The sequence below is a fragment of the Cucurbita pepo genome, chromosome LG06 (genome assembly GCF_002806865.2).
Source record: "Cucurbita pepo subsp. pepo cultivar mu-cu-16 chromosome LG06, ASM280686v2, whole genome shotgun sequence".
Classification (NCBI taxonomy): Eukaryota; Viridiplantae; Streptophyta; class Magnoliopsida; order Cucurbitales; family Cucurbitaceae; genus Cucurbita; species Cucurbita pepo.
Window position 1 is genome coordinate 597,738 of NC_036643.1, and position 17,780 is coordinate 615,517.

Consider the following 17,780-nt stretch of genomic DNA (forward strand, 5'->3'; position numbering starts at 1 on the left):
AAATGTCTACGGTACCCCGTCCGTAGATATCGGAGTCCTCAGACACAAAAGGACAAAACATTACCCTTTTAAGCAACCATATACCCTACAACCGAAAGCACGACCTTCAAAATGGAACCGCTCCTGTGATTTGCTTTCGAGTGATGATCTCGACGTTCCGCTGCGATCGTCCCCACTGTAACACCGTGGTCCCAACGCTTTGTAAGAAGCACGTGTAGGATAATGCCTTGTAGTAAGCCCAAGCTCCCCATTTACATTTTCTGTCACTCGTACTGTATCCGTACGTCTCCCTAAATACCCTCCAGCTTCATGTTATTTACACTATTGCCACCACTCTTCGACCACCCATACTTTTAATTCAATCGAAAAATTGGTCCGAGTTTCCCCGACAAATGTTATCACCTAGTAGATTACGACACGTGGATGGATAGATTTCCATCCCCTTAACCATGGTAATCACACTCACACACACACAAGTCCTTCCTTCCCTAACCATGGTTAACTGGCGCCGCTTAGATTATTTCTTTTTAATCTGATTTTCCACTTCTCCCTCTCTCCCACTCCTCAACCATTTCTTTTTCTTCAAAATTTCGGCTGTTTTTAATTTTTTTTTCAAATTTTTTAAAAACCAGAAATGTGAAAAGACAATCATGTCCTTAAATTTAGGTTCAGTTTTCCTAACATACAATCACAAGTTCAGAAGGCTTAGAATCCGAGTTGCTAATCATTGGATGGAGCGCAGTGTTCTTATAATGAGTTATTGTGTGCTGAGTTTTCAGTAAAGCTTAAATCCTAAAACTATCTTCTCGTTGAGCTTATTTGCCGAATGGTTGATATGGAAAATTGTTCGCCGGTTGCGGTTTCCGGAGATGCTTCTTTATCTTCTTCACGTTATATCGAACCAGTGACGGCGGTAGCCCTGCCGAAGAAGAAACGGAACCTTCCCGGAATGCCAGGTAAGGGAATTAAAAGCGCCAATCCAGCCGCGATGTTTTGATTGTTCGATATTTCTGTGATTTCAATCAATCTTGGCTCCCAGATTCGATTGTTTCTGTTTTTCAGACCCGACGGCGGAGGTGATTGCTTTGTCGGCGGAGAGTTTGCTGGCGACGAACCGGTTTGTGTGCGAGATATGCAACAAAGGCTTCCAGCGGGATCAGAACCTGCAGCTTCACCGGCGAGGCCACAACCTTCCCTGGAAGCTTCGGCAACGGACTGACAATGAGGTGCGTAAGCGCGTCTATGTCTGTCCGGAACCTACCTGCGTCCACCACAATTCGGCGAGAGCACTCGGCGATCTTACCGGAATAAAGAAGCACTTCTGCAGAAAACACGGCGAGAAGAAATGGAAGTGCGAGAGATGCTCGAAGAAATACGCGGTAAAATCCGATTGGAAAGCGCATATGAAAACTTGCGGAACTCGAGAGTACAAATGCGATTGTGGCACTTTATTTTCTAGGTTCGATTTTCGTGTTTCTTTTCTCTGTTTAATGGATGCCTAGAAATCATCGCTTCTCTGTTTATCCTTTTCACTGAATTTCTGTTTCGATTTCTTGAAGGAGGGATAGTTTCATTACGCATCGAGCCTTTTGCGATGTATTAGCGGAGGAAAGTGCTCGTGCTCAAACCCTAGCAGTTCCATACTCTAAAGCGAAGGAATCGGACACGGTTTCGCCTCCCCAGCCACCGCTCACTCCGACAACCACTGTGGTATCTCCGGCGTTGTCAATTCACAGCTCAGGTAATACACTTAATCATCAATAATGGCGAAATGCTCCAAATCCTTAATATCCGATGTAAAGTTTTGATTGATTTTCTTTTCTAAGAACTACACATTCCTTGACTTGTGCGTCCATATGCTCAATAATGTGTATAATTAAGAGGCTAATCGTGTCAAATGGAACCTTTCTCGATCCATTGTTGTTTGCAAGTCCTTTCTCTCTTTTATTTTGTTTGTTTTTCCCCCAAGGATTCGGTAGTACTGCTCGTTCACGGGCAATTCTTGCATGGATGACAGTGAAGCTCAAAGATCGAGGATAGTGGAAAGGCAGAATGATGGCTTATCGGAAAAAAAAAAGTCGCCATTATTCTCTTCCCCTTTACTTCCAAAAGTGCTTTTCTTTTTCAGTTCAAGCTGTTCATCATTCACTGAAAGCAACTACCGAATTCTGTTCTTCACTCACGAATTCTGTTCCCTGTTTTTGATTCATTTGTTCTGTTTTTTCTCTTTTCTGTTCTCACGGTACCTCCACGGATTATTCTTACAGAGATTTGACAGATTTGTTGGTTTGGTTTACAGAGCTAGCTGATACTCAGATAAGAGTTTCATCCATATCAACGCCTTCAGCTGCGGCTGTCAATAGTAGCTCAAACGATTTGTTTGGAAATAGTACTGTTTTTGCTCCCTCTGCATCATCCCCGACCGTTGCAGTTTCCAATTTACCCACCTCGATTGTGTCTTACGATTGCCCCTCTACTCGCCCTTCTGTTTCCACCGTGAATCCCACCTCGCTCTCTCTCTCCACACCTCTCTATCTTTCCACCAAAGGATCATCCTCCCTCTTTCCCCGACCTGACCAAGACCGTCTGCAGTACACGTGTTCAACTCAACCGGCGGCCATGTCCGCCACCGCTTTGCTACAGAAGGCAGCGGAAATGGGGGCAACCGCGTCTAATCCGTCGTTGTTCCGTGGCATTGGGATGGCTACTACTACTTCTTCAGTTCATGATAGGTCTGCCACTGCTAATGTGAACCGAGATCATCGCAATGGCGCTTCGTTAACGGCTGGGTTATGGCTTGAACTTCCCTCTGGACCGGCTGGTTCTGGTTTGATGATGGCGGGTGGTCCATTTTGCTCGTTTGGAAGTCAGCCCATGACGAGGGATCTTCTTGGGCTTGGCATAGACGGCGGCGGGGCCTCTACTAGTAGATTTTCAGCTTTGATCGCTTCCATGAACGGTGGGTGTGCCTACGACGAAAGCTCCACCGCCGACGCTTGGGATCGAGATGAACAAGATGGAAAATATTGATTGCTGGCTGGAGCTGCTGCTCGTGTGGTCCTCCTCCGACTTCGCCTCATAGCTCCGTTCAACTCCACGGTGGTTGCCGTTCCGCCCGTCGAACTGCCACTGTCTGTAGATGTTTTTAAATTATATTTAATTTGCAAGCCACTAAATTTATAATTTAAATTTAAATTTAAATTGATAGCTACTATATACCGAGCTTGTTTATAAAACAAGACAATTTAGTAATTTATCGAGGAATAAAACAATGTAACCTGACATAAAAAAAAAAACAATAAATATATATTTATTATGTAAACGCTCATGCCCCTAAGATGTTAATTATAATTACTATTTGAGGTCAACGTGTAGAAGCCAAGAACTCTTTGGCTTAGTGTAAAATGTTGTGCAAAAAAATAGTCTGAACCAATGATCGAGAGATGCTCCAAATTTTGGAGCAATGTGGGCTGAGGTCACGGCTTCAAGTAATTTCTCATCTGCCATTGACTTTCGCGGTGCTACAATGGATGGAACAAAGAAGAACGACCACAGACCTTCCTCTCCTGTACTTCGCTAGCAGCGGCTTTTCAATTTCCAAATGGTTCTCTGTGCTGTTTCCCTTGTTGTTGTTGTTGCTCTTCTTCTTACAATCCTCCTGAAATTTCTCTACTCCACTTTCTGGCTTCCATGGAGGATTCAAATCCACTTCCGAAAGCAGGGCATAAACGGCCCTCCCTACCGTCCGATCATCGGCAACTCCACCGATATCCGCCGTCTGTTCGCGGAGGCACAATCTAAGCCGATTCCGTTTCACCACGATATACTCAGTCGCGCTCTCCCTTTTTACTTCCGGTGGTCCGGTGAGTACGGAAAGACGTTTCTGTACTGGTTCGGGTCGAAACCGAGACTGGCCATTTCCGACCCGGATCTAATTAAGGAAGTGCTTGTGAATACGCACGGGTGTTTTCGAAGGATCCAGTTCAACCCGCAGGCGAAGTTGCTTTTTGGAGAGGGACTGCTAGGACTGGAGGGGGAAAAATGGGTCGCGCGTCGGAGAATCGCGAATCAGGCTTTCAACATCGAGCGCATAAAGGTATAAAACTTCCTTTACATAATTTCTATGTTGGCTGGTGTGTGTTGATAGTATAGTTTTAAATTGCACAGGGGTGGGTACCCGAAATAGTTGCTAGTGTGTCGAATGTTCTGGAGAAATGGGAAGAGATGAAGGGCGGAATGGAGGAGATTGAATTGGACGTTCACAAAGAATTTCGCCGCCTCTCAGCCGACGTAATTTCAAGAACCGCATTTGGAAGTAACTTTGAAGAAGGCAAGCGCATCTTCAGTTTGCAGGAACAGCAAACACATCTCTTCTCCCAAGCAGTCAGAAGTGTTTATATTCCTGGCTTCAGGTCTATTTTCAATTCTTAGTTTTGCTTTCCCTGATTTTCTGTGTACATTTTCATATTGTCCAATGTTACAAATCTACTAGTGTTCGTTTGAATTGAAAACTTGAAATGTAGATTTTTGCCGACGAAGAAGAACAGAGAAAGGTGGAGCCTGGAGAAAGAAACTCGTGAATCCATAAAAGAGCTGATTGAGGCAAACAGCAAAGGAAGGGAAAACTCAACTAATCTACTCAGCTTGTTAATGTCATCTTACAAGAACCAGAATGGGGAAGAAGAGAGACTTGGAGTGGAGGAAATCATTGATGAATGTAAGACATTCTATTTCGCGGGAATGGAAACAACTTCTCATCTTTTAACTTGGGCTCTTCTGCTACTAGCAAAGCATCCAGAGTGGCAAGATAAGGCCAGACAAGAAGTTCTCAACGTCTGCGCCCATAAAACACCTCCTGCGCCCGAGAATTTGAGCCAACTTAAGCTTGTAAGTCAATTTACACGTAATGATATATATATTCTTTGGATAAATGTCACCTTGCAGTAGTTACAGATATCCTTTATTGGCAAGTTTTGTGCATAGTCACTGTTGTTCTGTCCGAAAAATTATCAACTAGCAAGATGGAATTTGAAATACTTTCAGGTGGTTTGCACACGGTATGTAACAGTCCAAGCCCACCGCTAATAGACATGGTCCTCTTTGGATTTTCTATTTTAGGCTTTCCCTCAAGGTTTTACCTCTCCTTGACAAACGCGTTTTAAAAACCTGGAAAAACCCGAAAGAGAAAGCTCAAAGATGACAATATTTGCTAGCCGTGGGCTTGGACTGTTACAAATGTTATATGAGGCAAATACCGAGCGGTGTGTCAACGAAGACGTTGACCCCCAAGGGGGTGGATTATGAGATCCCACATTGGTTGGAGAGGGGAACGAAGCATTTATTATAAGAGCGTGGAAACCTCTCCTTAACAATACTCGTTTTAAAGCCTTGAAACTGATGGTGATATATAACATGTCAAAATAGACAATATTTGCTAGCGGTGAGTTTGGGCTGTTACACTGTACATGGTGGTGTTGATAACTCGCAGAATTCTGTTTTGGAAGTACGCAAGTGAAGTCGAACAATACGAATTCACAGGGACTAAAATATGATCGAAACATATATTTGGTTGGTTGTGTTAATGTTTTATGGATGTGGGTTTGAACTGAAATGGCATCCATTTTCTATGCTCGTACTCATTCGATATCATGCATCTCTTATGGCAGGTAGGCATGATAATTAACGAAGCACTTCGACTTTATCCTCCAGCAGTGATGATGACGAGGCAGGCAGCGAAACAGGTGACACTAGGAAGCTTGGACATTCCTGGTGGCACAGAGCTGTTCTTGGCGTTGGCTGCTGTCCACCATGAGAAAGAGATTTGGGGAGAGGATGCAAACAGCTTCAACCCTTTGAGATTTGGTGAGCCTCGGAAACACTTGGCTTCCTTTCTGCCATTTTCGTTGGGTCCCAGGATTTGTGTAGGCCAAAACATGGCGTTGATTGAGGCCAAAGTCGCCCTGGCCATGATAATTCAACGATTCTCTGTTGCTGTTTCTCCAACCTACACTCATGCCCCTTTGCTTTTTGTAACCTTACAGCCTCAGTTTGGTGCTCACCTCCTTCTTAGGAGCTTATGTAACTGAAACTTGCTGTTAGTCTAAATATGAAGTAAACGGTGGAGCTTTGTGAACTGTTTTGTAAAATGTCCAACGAGAACAGTCTCAATGTTGGTAGTAATAAGTTCAAGTTAATGTATAATCTCATTTCAAGAGACATCCACTTTATCTGGAGTTGAGGTCTGTGGGGACCTGACTCGAAGGGGGAGATGATTCCCTATTTAGACGGGGGACGAGGGAGGGAGTGAGAACATTTTTTTTAATTAATCAAAATTATAATTTTTTAAATAGGGATTTCTCTTAGTCTTGTAATAGAATAAAGATAAGGGGCATTTTTTTTTTTTTTTTTTTTCCCCAACTGATTTTCTGAAAAGACGTTTACCTGAAAATTAGCCACTGTCTGATGGTCGTTTACTAAGCCACCAGACGCCTTGACCACTAATAACTAGCAAAAGACGACCTTGGGATTGCCTTGTAAATTTACCAAAATACCCTCACCGAGAATCGAAACCAATGGATGAGAGCCGTGATATTTTCGTAAATAACCTGCTTTCCTCTCTACTGCAGCGTCAATGCCGGTCAATAATAAATAGCAATTTCGAATCAATTCGCGCCTTAGGGTTTTTACCTGGCGTCTGCATCCATAGAATTTTGTGGATTTCATCTCACTCCCTTCTATCAATTCTGTTCCACGGGGAGGTTCTACACGGGCCGAGCTCGTAACTAATTTGAAAGGTTCGTTTCTTTAATTCTGACCTACGGAAGCTTTATAGATGGTGTAAGCGGTCCAGGTTGCTAGAAATAGGTTTCGATTTAGTTTGTATGTGATTGATCTGGTAGAGCGAGGTTCCGTAATTGTCATTTTATTGTCTCCTTTTTCCCGTATTGTCGTTGAATTTGTATCTATTATTGGGTTTTCATTTTTGAATACGTGCGTTATGGTCTATCTTCGTTATATTGTTAATGACAAGTGTGTTTACGCTATTTATGGGTTGGTCTTGTGCGTTTCATCTTGTAGTTCGTGGGTCGTCTATGAATATTTTCTTAAGGAGAAGGAAAGTTATTTAAGTGGTGTTTAAATGTTTCAATAGTTCTACTGTTGTGTTCATTCGGAAAATTCCTTTTACTTGGCATATGCTATCAAATTCTATACTCACGCGATTGGGTGATGGTGATTTTAGAATCTGAGCGTAGCATGTATGACGCCAGAAGTTTGAACGCCCATTCTCACGCGTTGTTCTAATTGAAAAAAAAAAAAAAAAAAAAGTCGAAATAAACTTGTTCATTTCTTTACTCATTTGGTGAACTTTTGACCGGGCAGGGCTAATTTTCTTGAACATTTCGACATACTGATCACGTGAAGTAATATGCATCGAGTACTCTGAAATTAGATGTGCTGGGAGGAATGGTACTTTTTCTCATAAAAAGTTGTAGTGGTTTTATTCTGTGCTGGAGAAGAATCAAAGGGAGGCCCGTCTGTTTAAGGGGCTAATATGCCATCTTATATGTCAAAACTACGAGCATCGGTTCAAATTCTAGGGTGGGAAGGCGGATTTAAAGGTTCATTGGAGCTGCTTTTTGGGCATCAGAAACTGCTGTGTGGCAATTCTAGTCTATTTCACTCGGTTCCTTATTCCTCACTTACAGAGTTGCATGCTCTCTTAAGACCTGGCACTATTTCGGGTGCTAGTTCAGAGCTAGTCAATCGCAGGAAGAATATCTCAGCTCTTGGAGCAATTTCTCGCACATTTTCTGTTCCTTCTGTTTCAGGCCCTGCATTTCAGACTTGTAGGTATCACATTGATTGTGCCGTTGCTGAATCCAATCAATTTTCATCTCACCGCAAGTGTCAAGACAAACCAATGGCTGCTTGTGGTTCTAGAGCTACACTTGGTGAATGTTCTTTTGGTAATTCAAGTTTTAGAAATGCACCCTCGTCTTCTTCAGCGATCAGTCCTAGTATTTGTTTTAACAATAGAAGTGTTAATAGATGTCGGAAAGCCAGCATGAGTTTGAAAAATCAAGAGCAGCCTAGCAACAATGTGATATATGGATACTTCACTTATGACGTTGCAAAGAGGTTTTGCAGTAGTTACCTACATACTATGTCGGGAGTCGGTGATCTTCATACTTCATCAACTTCTCAGTTTTCATCTGGTTCTGCCCCCAATGTGTCATTTGATAATTCTGTGCGGGAGGAACAACCTGCCAACTCTACTGATTCATCTGAACAGTATGTTCTACTTGATCCCTTAATTTAAAATGAAAATATTATAATTTAAGTGCTTAGTTTAGATTGCATCACGACTTTGGTTTTAACTTACACTATTGACTTTATATGAATGCTGTCATCAAATGAACTTGTTCTTGCGCTCAGGGACTGCAATGAGACCCCCCCCCCCCCATGGNTCATATTCATTTAGTTATTTGGTCATTCCATTCTTATTGGTCCAACTATTGAGTGAGGATAAATTGTGAATAACGGTAACTTGTTCTGCTTAATCGACATTTTTAGTTATTCTGGTTAAAATGAATCCCTTGGTTTTATGAATTATATAAATGTATTTTATTGTTTTCGGATTTCATTATGGAATTCTTGTACTTGGTCAGTACTGCCGACACAGTATGCTGAGGCCCCCTTCCCTTTTTCATAGTGACGATTTGCAGTTTGGATGCCAAGGGTTCTTTATTTCTAAATTTCCTACTATGTTCTCCACAGGAATATCTCGATGGGCAAATCATTGAAACTGGTTTCTGGATCATGCTATCTACCCCATCCTGATAAAGAAGATACTGGAGGAGAGGATGCTCACTTTATCTGTGTAGATGAACAAGCCATTGGGGTGGCTGATGGTGTGGGTGGCTGGGCAGATCTTGGTGTTGATGCTGGACAGTATTCCCGAGAACTTATGTCTAATTCAGTTAGTGCAGTTCAGGAAGAACCCAAGGGCTCAATAGATCCAGCTAGAGTCTTGGAGAAGGCTCACTCAAAAACAAAAGCCAAAGGTTCCTCCACTGCTTGTATCATAGCGCTTACAGAACAAGTATGTTGATTCTTATTGAGACCAAATTCCCTGTTTTGAATCTCTAGATTCTTGATTTGATGCAATTACTTGACCAAAATAATTTTGGGAAGTTTCTATTTATTTGGAATTAAAGCCTAAGTCATCCTAGTCTGAACTTTTGGGTGGAATTCATAACAAGAGTAAAAGTCATTGATGTCTTCTAGACCTGTAAAATTTTCCCCTAGAGTAGTGAGGTGGAGCTTAACACTTCTCATATATAATATAATAGTATCTGTCAATAATTTTAGCTATCTGTACAATTACTTGCTCATATTTTGTCTTGCAAGGATGCCCCGCAGTTCTTTTATTTTATTACTGCACCATAGGTAATAATGTAAGGCCTCACTGCAGGGTCTCCATGCAATCAACTTAGGAGACAGTGGATTTATGGTGGTTAGAGACGGATGCACTGTCTTTAGATCTCCCGTGCAGCAGCATGATTTTAATTTCACCTTTCAATTGGAGAGTGGAAACAATGGAGATTTGCCTAGCTCTGGTCAGGTTAGTATGCTCATCAGCTTCCTTGCCATCTGTAGTTATCTTTCTTCTTCTGATTTAGGAAATTGGTCATGTTTTTAGTGAGTTAGTTAACATATGTACTGATGCATTAATGTCAGATTAATTGCTCTCTTCCCTTATATCAATCTACCATTCGAGATAATAATATGGAAGGTAGTGCATGGCAGATACCTACATAAATATGTGAATAACCTCACAGATTATACAGCTTTGTGACTTCCTCACGTATGGTTTACTTTAACATAAACTGATATAGTTTGAAGACTATATTATCAAAATAATATCATGAATTAGAAAAGCCCCACCGTTTATGATGCAAGTCTTGACACTGCTTGGCATATGGTTGTTATTTTGAGAAGAATTTGATATAGGTGGGAATGGTATCTTTATGGTATCTTTCCCACGTGGCCTTGTTCCCCTAACTGCTTAAATCTCAATTAGTTTTTTGTTATTTGTTTTAACTATGTACTTATAACCTGGGAAGTAATATCCCTCATGTCTTGGTACGAGTTGGGGAAAGAAGCATATTATGTCTTACCCCGCTCTGCTTTTCTACATCTTTTTCTTCCAAGTAATACTATGTTTCTTCTTTATTCATTTGCTTGCTTGGAATCCTTTGCTTTTGTTTTCCCCTTAGTTCATACTTCAATGTTAGGACACCGAACGATTTTGTTTACATTTTTAGAAATAGAGTGAGCAGAGTTGGCAAACCTTAAAAACGAGAGTAGTTTTTTTACTCTTCATCAACAACTTTAACTTGATAATGATGTGAGTATTGAAACTGATTCAGGTTTTCACAGTCCCTGTTGCTCCTGGAGATGTCATAATTGCTGGCACCGATGGACTCTTTGATAACTTGTACAACAACGAGATCACTGCAGTGGTGGTTCATGCCATGAAAGCAGGCTTAGGCACTCAGGTGACTGCCCAGAAGATAGCTGCTCTTGCACGCCAACGAGCTCTAGATAAAGACAGACAAACGCCTTTCTCCACTGCTGCTCAAGATGCTGGATTTCGCTATTACGGAGGCAAGCTTGACGACATCACAGTCGTCGTGTCATATGTTACGCGCTCTAATGATAAGTGAGTGCCCTGAATGTCATCTCCAACACTTGCATCTGCACGCTTCTGTATATAATCTTTGTAGCATAACCATTAACAATGCTTATTGCATCTAAGCACATTTAATTGAACTATCTCAACTCTTTACATGTTGTAGAGCGAATGACCTCGTTTGTAAGTGAAAAATCAGAGGTATGAGCCTCCCCAAGTCTGGGCGGTTGTTTCTCTGTTTTCTACTTCCATCTGAAACCTTTTGTGCTCATCGGATGCGTAATTGAACAATACCAAAGTTAAGGGTTTATTTTGTTGTGTTTTTCCTCCCTGGTTTCCCCCAATTTATCGCTTTTTTCTCCCAAATTAACAATCTTCTACGAGGTACCTCTCTAACACGTTAGATCGTTTTGTAATAAAAGCGAGCGAGTTTTCTTGTCATGAATTTTGGTATTGGTGGCAATGTTAGGATGTTAGAGATTAAATTAGTAGTGTTAATAGGACATTTAATCTTTGGAGTGCAGTTGGTGAAGTTGACGAATTCAATTCAATTCGAACAATTTGAACATAAATTAGTCGTTTAGATGATAAATTACCCATTTAGAGTAAATTAGCTTGGGAGGAATATTGACTTTTTAGTATTCAAAATTAGGTGGAGCCGTGGAGGGCGAAGTTAGGCAAAGCAACTAAACCAACGACGAAAGGAAAGCAACTGCAAAATGATGAACATCATCAACATTGGATCTTCTTCTTTCCCTCCTCTACGCCCATCTCTTTCCCATTTCCTCTCCCTTCCTGCGCCTCCTCTCCCTCTCTCATCCCAATTCCAATGACCAAAATCTCCGGCGCCACACGGTAAACGGAAACAACCCCATTTCTATATATATATATGGATTCGTAGCTCTCCCTTCCATTTCTATAAAAATCCACAGCAATCCATTCAACTCTCTACTCTGCTGCTTCACTCACGCCGTACTACGCCTGATTTCTCTATGGCCGGTCGTAAAGATAAAGCTCATTCAGCTCGCGTGTCTCGAGTCGTCATCGCCATCGCAATCGGAGTTCTTCTTGGCTGTCTTTTTGCTTTCTTCTATCCCCATGGACTTCTCCGCTCTGATCTACCCCTCCAAAACCGTCGACTCGGGAAATCGGAGTTACAGGTTCGATGCTTGTTGCCCTAGTTCCGGCTTCTGTGCGATTCTGAATTTTATACCGATTTAAATCCTCATTTATTGTTTCTGATTGCGACGTGAATCCGAAACTTCATATCAATAAGAGAAGAATTATAATTCATTTTTTTTTTTACATTGGGGCGAGTGATTTAATTTTAACCTTCAAACTTCTAATCTAGTTTAGTGAAATTAAGATTTCTGGGTAGTATGCGCATTCTTGTGGTTGGATCAGTTGGTCTGGTGGCGGAGTTTACTTTTTAGTTATGTGTGTTGTCATGGCTGGGTTTGTGTATTTCTCTCGAGTCTTTACTTTTTGGAAGATATTATGAATTATAAAAAATACCCTTGAAGTCTGTCATTTGTTTAAAAGTTTCAAAATACGGGACGGCTCAAAATGTGAAGACGATGAATATTTTGTTCTTGGTCATGTAAACGTTTCAATATGGTGACATTAAAAGGTAATTTTAAAATTCACTCACCGAGATAAGTGTTGGGTAAAAATAAATTTAAACTCAGTTTTGTTTCAATTTCGAGTTGATTGAGCCTTGAGTGTGTGTGGAGTCCTAACCCAATTTGAAGTGGCTTTGGAAGTTTGTTGGAGGCACCATTTGGTTTATTATCTTAAACTTGCTTAGCAGTTGAAAGATTGACTGCATTGAATATTTGATGGAATCTTTAGTCTTTTAGGGATCATGAAGGAAACTTTTTGTACTTCCCAACTTTTTCTTCTTTTACAGGTTCAGTCTTCTTCCCCGTGCGAATCTTCGGACCGGTTCAAGAACCTTAAAGCCGACGTGGTTTCAATATTAGGGAAGAACTCCGTGTTGGAGAAGCGTATCAAGGATCTTACGAGGGAGCTGAAGATTGTGGAACAATTAAAAGATCATGCTCAGAAGCAATATTTGGCGCTTGGCGAAAATCACAAGGCTGGTCCATTTGATAGTGTCAAAGGTCTTAGAACAAATCCCACTGTAATCCCTGATGAATCCGTGAATCCTCGACTGGCAAAGCTCCTGGAGAAAGTTGCTATTCAGAAGGAGCTGATTGTGACGCTTGCAAATTCTAATGTTAAATCTATGTTGGAGATTTGGTTTACCAGCATCCAAAATGTCGGTATACACAATTATTTGGTCGTGGCTCTGGACGACCAAACCGAAGAGTTCTGCATATCCCATGATGTTCCTGTCTACAAGAGAGATCCAGACACGAGCATCGACTCGGTGGGAAAGCAAGGAGGCAACCATCAAGTCTCTGCATTGAAGTTTCACGTTCTTAGGGAGTTCTTGCAACTGGGATACAGTGTTCTACTCTCAGACGTTGATATCGTCTACTTGCAGAACCCTTTCGATCATCTTTACCGCGATTCGGACGTGGAGTCGATGAGTGATGGTCACAACAATATAACAGCTTATGGATATAACGATGTATTTGATGAACCTGCCATGGGTTGGGCTAGATATGCGCACACTATGAGAATATGGGTTTACAACTCTGGTTTCTTCTTCATTAGGCCTACACTCCCTTCATTGGAGCTTTTGGACCGTGTTGCTGCTCGGCTTTCTCAAGAAAAGGCATGGGACCAAGCCGTTTTCAACGAGGAACTCTTTTATCCGTCTCGTCCCGGTCGTGATGGTCTTCATGCCTCCAAGAGAACCATGGACATGTATCTCTTTATGAACAGCAAGGTACTTTTCAAGACTGTTCGAAAGAACCTGAATCTGAGACAGCTGAAACCCGTTATTGTTCATATAAATTATCATCCTGACAAGTATGCTAGAATGAAAGCAGTCGTCGAATTCTACGTCGACGGTAAGCAAAATGCTCTGGATCATTTTCCAGATGGTTCTGAATGATGAAATGCTCTTCCAACAAGCTTTACCACCATTGCTTGATACAATGCAGCAGCTGCTACAAGGAGGAGTCATCTGATCATCATCCCATGACTACAAAACATTCTCTGTTATTTCCTTTTCCGAGTTTTTTGTCGATGTATTTATGGAAAGAACATTTGTCATCTGTAACGATAAAGCTCAAATTGAGAGACTTTTCTTCTGCAATAGGAAAATGTCATTACATATGGGTCGACATTCTTGTTATTTCATGTGTTTTTAAAAGGCTGCTGCTCATGTAATGTGATGACAATCTCAACTGTGATGACAGCTGCTTGTCTTTCCTAACTTTTGACTGTGTCTGTAGGGACTTTCGGATCAATGAACATCACAAGAATTTCTGGTTAATGGTCACCAAGAGAATATTGTTTGGCTGCTGCAGATGCTGTGCGCAGCCTAATGACCTTTCTTCGTTTGGTTTTTGAGTTTTTCTCTTATCCACAAAATCAAATCTTCTCCAACAGCTTGTGTGGTTCTGAATCCCAGATGGCTCTTTCCGCAGCCCCACTTCCGTCTTCTTCTGTCTTTTCGTTTTCACTAAGCTCCTCCGCTAAATCGTTGTTCCATTTCCCTTCAACTTCCTCTGCTACTGTTTCGAGAGAAACTGAGTTAACCCGTGGAAAAAACTCGCGGGTTCGCCGTTCCCGCCATTTGTTATTTGAAATTGAAGCTGCTGAAGCTAGGAATCTGTTAGATGGGGCTCGGTTAAAGGGAAGAAAATGGAATCGGACGATGTTGATTTTCACGGCGTGTTCGGTGGCCCTCCGAGGAGGCGGTCGTCCGTTCATGAAACACGGTACAGCTTCTCCGAGACGGTGGATTCCTTCGTATTGAAACGCCGCGATGATGAAGCACCGTCGGGCCGGAGTAGTCGCTGGTCTGGTTTGAATGAGAAACCGGTGTTCGGGGAAGAAGGTGTCCACGGGCGGCGATTTCCGAGCAATGATTTTTACGACGATATCTTCCAAGCCGATGAATCGGTGAGTTCTTCTCCTCGCCGTCATGAGCGTGACCTATTCTCTTCGATTCCTGGTTCGGGGATTCTAAGTCCTGCTAGACCTCTTCCGCCGCCGGTAGAGCCCTTCGGCAGTTCTTCCCTCCCTGCACAATTAAGGTTCTTCTTCTTCCGTTTCTTGATTTCATAAATGGGTTTCATTCCAAGATTATATTGATGGCTAATTTTCTAAGCGTTAATGTATGGCTCTTTGATTTGTGGCAGCCTACCCTCAAGATTGGCCAAAGGGAGTGATTTACCAGCGTTTGGATCGAACCCATCAAGAAACAAGGACGGTGGCTTGAATGGAAGCCATACAAATTCTCCTAGGTTCACTCTTTCCAGATTTTCTTCAAGCACATCAAGCCATCGTTCTGGTCTTTTGTCTTCTGAATTCCAAGAACGTGGCAGTGAGGAAGCATCATCCTTTAGAAAGTCTGATAGTAATGCTATGAGTGGAAACAGATCAACGAAAGGAGTAGATAGTTTAGAGGATTCTAATGGTAGTGGTCAATTTCAGTTCCATTTCTCCATTTACAAATGGGCAAGCAAAGGGGTGCCTCTGATGATGCCACTGAGAGGAGGGAACGGATCGAGATCAAGACCAAAGACTATGATCCGAAGAAGCTCGAGCTCGACCGATAGGGTAGTGAAGACTAAAAATGAGATGCATTCCCCAACATCAACTATACAGCACATCGATTTTCCTCTCGTCTTTCACGAAACTACAAACGTCGATGACGAAAAGGGGACGGGTTTACTGCCTGACATAGCTGGTGTTGATCAAAGAAAGGCTGGTGGAAGTTTTGAGGAAACAATTTCAGCCGCTCCTTCAGAAAACTTGAGCAGACAAACTTCACTGAGAAATTCAAAAATGAAGACACCTAGTTTCCTAAGTGCAGACATGGAATCTGGGCATAACATTGGCAGAAAGAAAGCTGGGGGGAAAATTTCGGAGTTCGTTAAGATTTTCGACCAAGAACCTGCGTCGAAACCCCGAGACGTAGTCGATTTAGCAAATGATAGCTCTACAAGGAAACAGGAAAGTGCTTCAAAAGCTCAAACAGAAGCAACTGTCAATAAAATAAGGAAGGATGAGAAACCCAAGCTGAATAAGAATACAGATGCTTCCATCAAGGTACTCTCTTTTGCACCATTGAAGATAAGAATTTGCAAGTCAAAAATATTTTTGATGGACCTCAGTTTTCAATCTTTGTAGGGAGATGATGTTTCCAAGCAATCAGTGGATGATCACTCTGCTAAAAAAGCTGCTAGCTACAGAAGTCCAGCACCAAACACTGGTTAGTCATGCATCTGTGTGCTGTGTACTTCATAGTTTCTAACAAAGACTCGATGATCCATTGCATAATACATTACTTCTTGATGTCAGTTCATGTTCCCGGTGTCGCAAAGTCTACGACTCCGGACGTGGAGGAGCCCTTCCAAGAGCATTTCTCGGTATGTTCATCCTTGCAAAAATGAATTTTCAGTTTACTCTTTAAATCAATTTTATCTAGTATTGTGAGATCCCACATCAGTTGGAGAGGGGAATGTAGCATTCCTTATAAAGGTGTGGAAACCTCTCCCTAGTAGACGCGTTTTAAAACCGTAAGGCTGGTGGCGATACATAATGGGTTAAAGTGAACAATATCTGCTAGCAAATTGCATCAGTTATATATAAACTTATGCATCAAGTATGAATGCTTTGTACCAATTAATGGCCAACAATCTAACGAGCTGATTTGGTTGGTTTATGACAGGTAAAAGAATTACCACAAGACTATGATGATTCCAGAGTAACAGACAATGGTCGTGAAGGATTACAAGTAATGCATCTCACATTAAGTACATGTATTATGTTTATTGCAGCAGGTGGGGAAGTAAGCTGATAAGAACTTGTCACGATGCAGGCTATCGATACTAAAATACGACATTGGTCGAACGGGAAGGAAGGGAATATACGTTCGCTGCTGTCAACTTTGCAATATGTGAGACTGTCATCTTATTAACTCTGTTTGTTGTTCGTTCTTGAGGTCGACGCTCGACGTTTCTTCAATTTCTATAAACTGTTCTTTGTTGTGTGCAAGGTTCTTTGGCCTAAGAGCGGATGGAAGGCTGTTCCTCTGGTTGATATAATCGATGGACATGCAGTCAAGAGATCTTATCAGAAGGCTTTGCTGTACCTTCACCCTGATAAGCTACAACAGAAGGGTGCTTCATCAGATCAAAAGTATATTGCAGCAAAAGTTTTTGAAATACTACAGGTATTCAAAAGTTACAACCAAACATGAATTCTATGATATGGTCAAACAGTTCTACTAGCTTGTCTTTTGACAGAAGCTGATGATTTGAGCGTTTTAAAGAGTCGGGATTTCTGATTTTCTTTTTGAGTTCTACAATATGTTCGGGTGGAGTTTCGAACTTTTAACCGTTAGGTAGAGAATAGAATGCGTTAACGATTTGAGGTATTGATTGGGTGTGCCTTTCATGTGTGTTTAATAGCTCAATGTTGTTCTATGGATTCATGTAGGAGGCTTGGACTCATTTCAATACGCTGAGTGGACAATGATATATAATCGCGGCATTATGGGAACTGTGATTTTCGCAGAATGGAAGACAATGAGGTGCACACAAAGAGATGTCTCTATGCTTTTTAAAGTGTCATTTGCATTTGTTTACGTACAAAATCCAAATGTCCTTTAATAAAGAAAAATAATTTAAATATTTTTTTTCTTGAAATAATGTTTTTTTTATTATTTTATGATCACAATCGTTTGAAGATTGTTTTGAGATATTTGTCGTTTTAGCTCGTTACGTTTCGTTGTCAGTTTTACAATTTTAAAATACATGTTACAAATGGTATCAAAGCCAGACACCGAGGAGTTAGCCAGCGAAGACGCTGGCTCCCAAAAAAGATGGATTGTGAAATCTCACATTGGTTAGAGAGTGGAACAAAACATTCCTTGGATGTGAAAATGTCTCCCTAGTAGATGTCTTAAAATCGAAAGGCTGACGGTAATAAGTAATGG

The 17,780-nt window shown here is 41.5% G+C and overlaps 5 protein-coding genes across 5 annotated transcripts; all 5 read left to right on the forward strand.

Annotated features, from left to right (window-relative positions):
* The first annotated feature begins 576 nt into the window (after positions 1-576).
* Positions 577-3,368, forward strand: LOC111797166 (protein indeterminate-domain 1-like). Its single transcript, XM_023680099.1, has 4 exons — positions 577-956; positions 1,063-1,459; positions 1,560-1,741; positions 2,300-3,368. Exons 1-4 carry the CDS (start codon positions 827-829, stop codon positions 3,028-3,030), a joined length of 1,440 nt encoding a protein of 479 aa, XP_023535867.1. The 5' UTR covers positions 577-826; the 3' UTR covers positions 3,031-3,368.
* A 44-nt stretch (positions 3,369-3,412) lies between these two features.
* Positions 3,413-6,161, forward strand: LOC111797165 (cytochrome P450 734A1). Its single transcript, XM_023680098.1, has 4 exons — positions 3,413-4,096; positions 4,168-4,412; positions 4,524-4,887; positions 5,667-6,161. The coding sequence occupies exons 1-4, from the start codon at positions 3,602-3,604 to the stop codon at positions 6,084-6,086; spliced, it is 1,524 nt and encodes a 507-aa protein (XP_023535866.1). The 5' UTR covers positions 3,413-3,601; the 3' UTR covers positions 6,087-6,161.
* A 497-nt stretch (positions 6,162-6,658) lies between these two features.
* On the forward strand, positions 6,659-11,018 carry LOC111797475 (probable protein phosphatase 2C 55). The gene is made up of 5 exons (XM_023680481.1): positions 6,659-6,794; positions 7,381-8,292; positions 8,779-9,103; positions 9,476-9,625; positions 10,434-11,018. The coding sequence occupies exons 2-5, from the start codon at positions 7,553-7,555 to the stop codon at positions 10,728-10,730; spliced, it is 1,512 nt and encodes a 503-aa protein (XP_023536249.1). The 5' UTR covers positions 6,659-6,794; positions 7,381-7,552; the 3' UTR covers positions 10,731-11,018.
* A 318-nt stretch (positions 11,019-11,336) lies between these two features.
* LOC111797225 (arabinosyltransferase RRA3-like) lies at positions 11,337-13,947 on the forward strand. Its single transcript, XM_023680174.1, has 2 exons — positions 11,337-11,856; positions 12,606-13,947. Exons 1-2 carry the CDS (start codon positions 11,689-11,691, stop codon positions 13,719-13,721), a joined length of 1,284 nt encoding a protein of 427 aa, XP_023535942.1. The 5' UTR covers positions 11,337-11,688; the 3' UTR covers positions 13,722-13,947.
* Positions 13,948-14,109: 162 nt separating this feature from the next.
* LOC111797224 (J domain-containing protein required for chloroplast accumulation response 1-like) lies at positions 14,110-17,545 on the forward strand. Its single transcript, XM_023680173.1, has 8 exons — positions 14,110-14,871; positions 14,977-15,889; positions 15,971-16,052; positions 16,142-16,209; positions 16,512-16,577; positions 16,662-16,739; positions 16,839-17,015; positions 17,282-17,545. Exons 1-8 carry the CDS (start codon positions 14,477-14,479, stop codon positions 17,318-17,320), a joined length of 1,818 nt encoding a protein of 605 aa, XP_023535941.1. The 5' UTR covers positions 14,110-14,476; the 3' UTR covers positions 17,321-17,545.
* Positions 17,546-17,780: the final 235 nt, after the last annotated feature.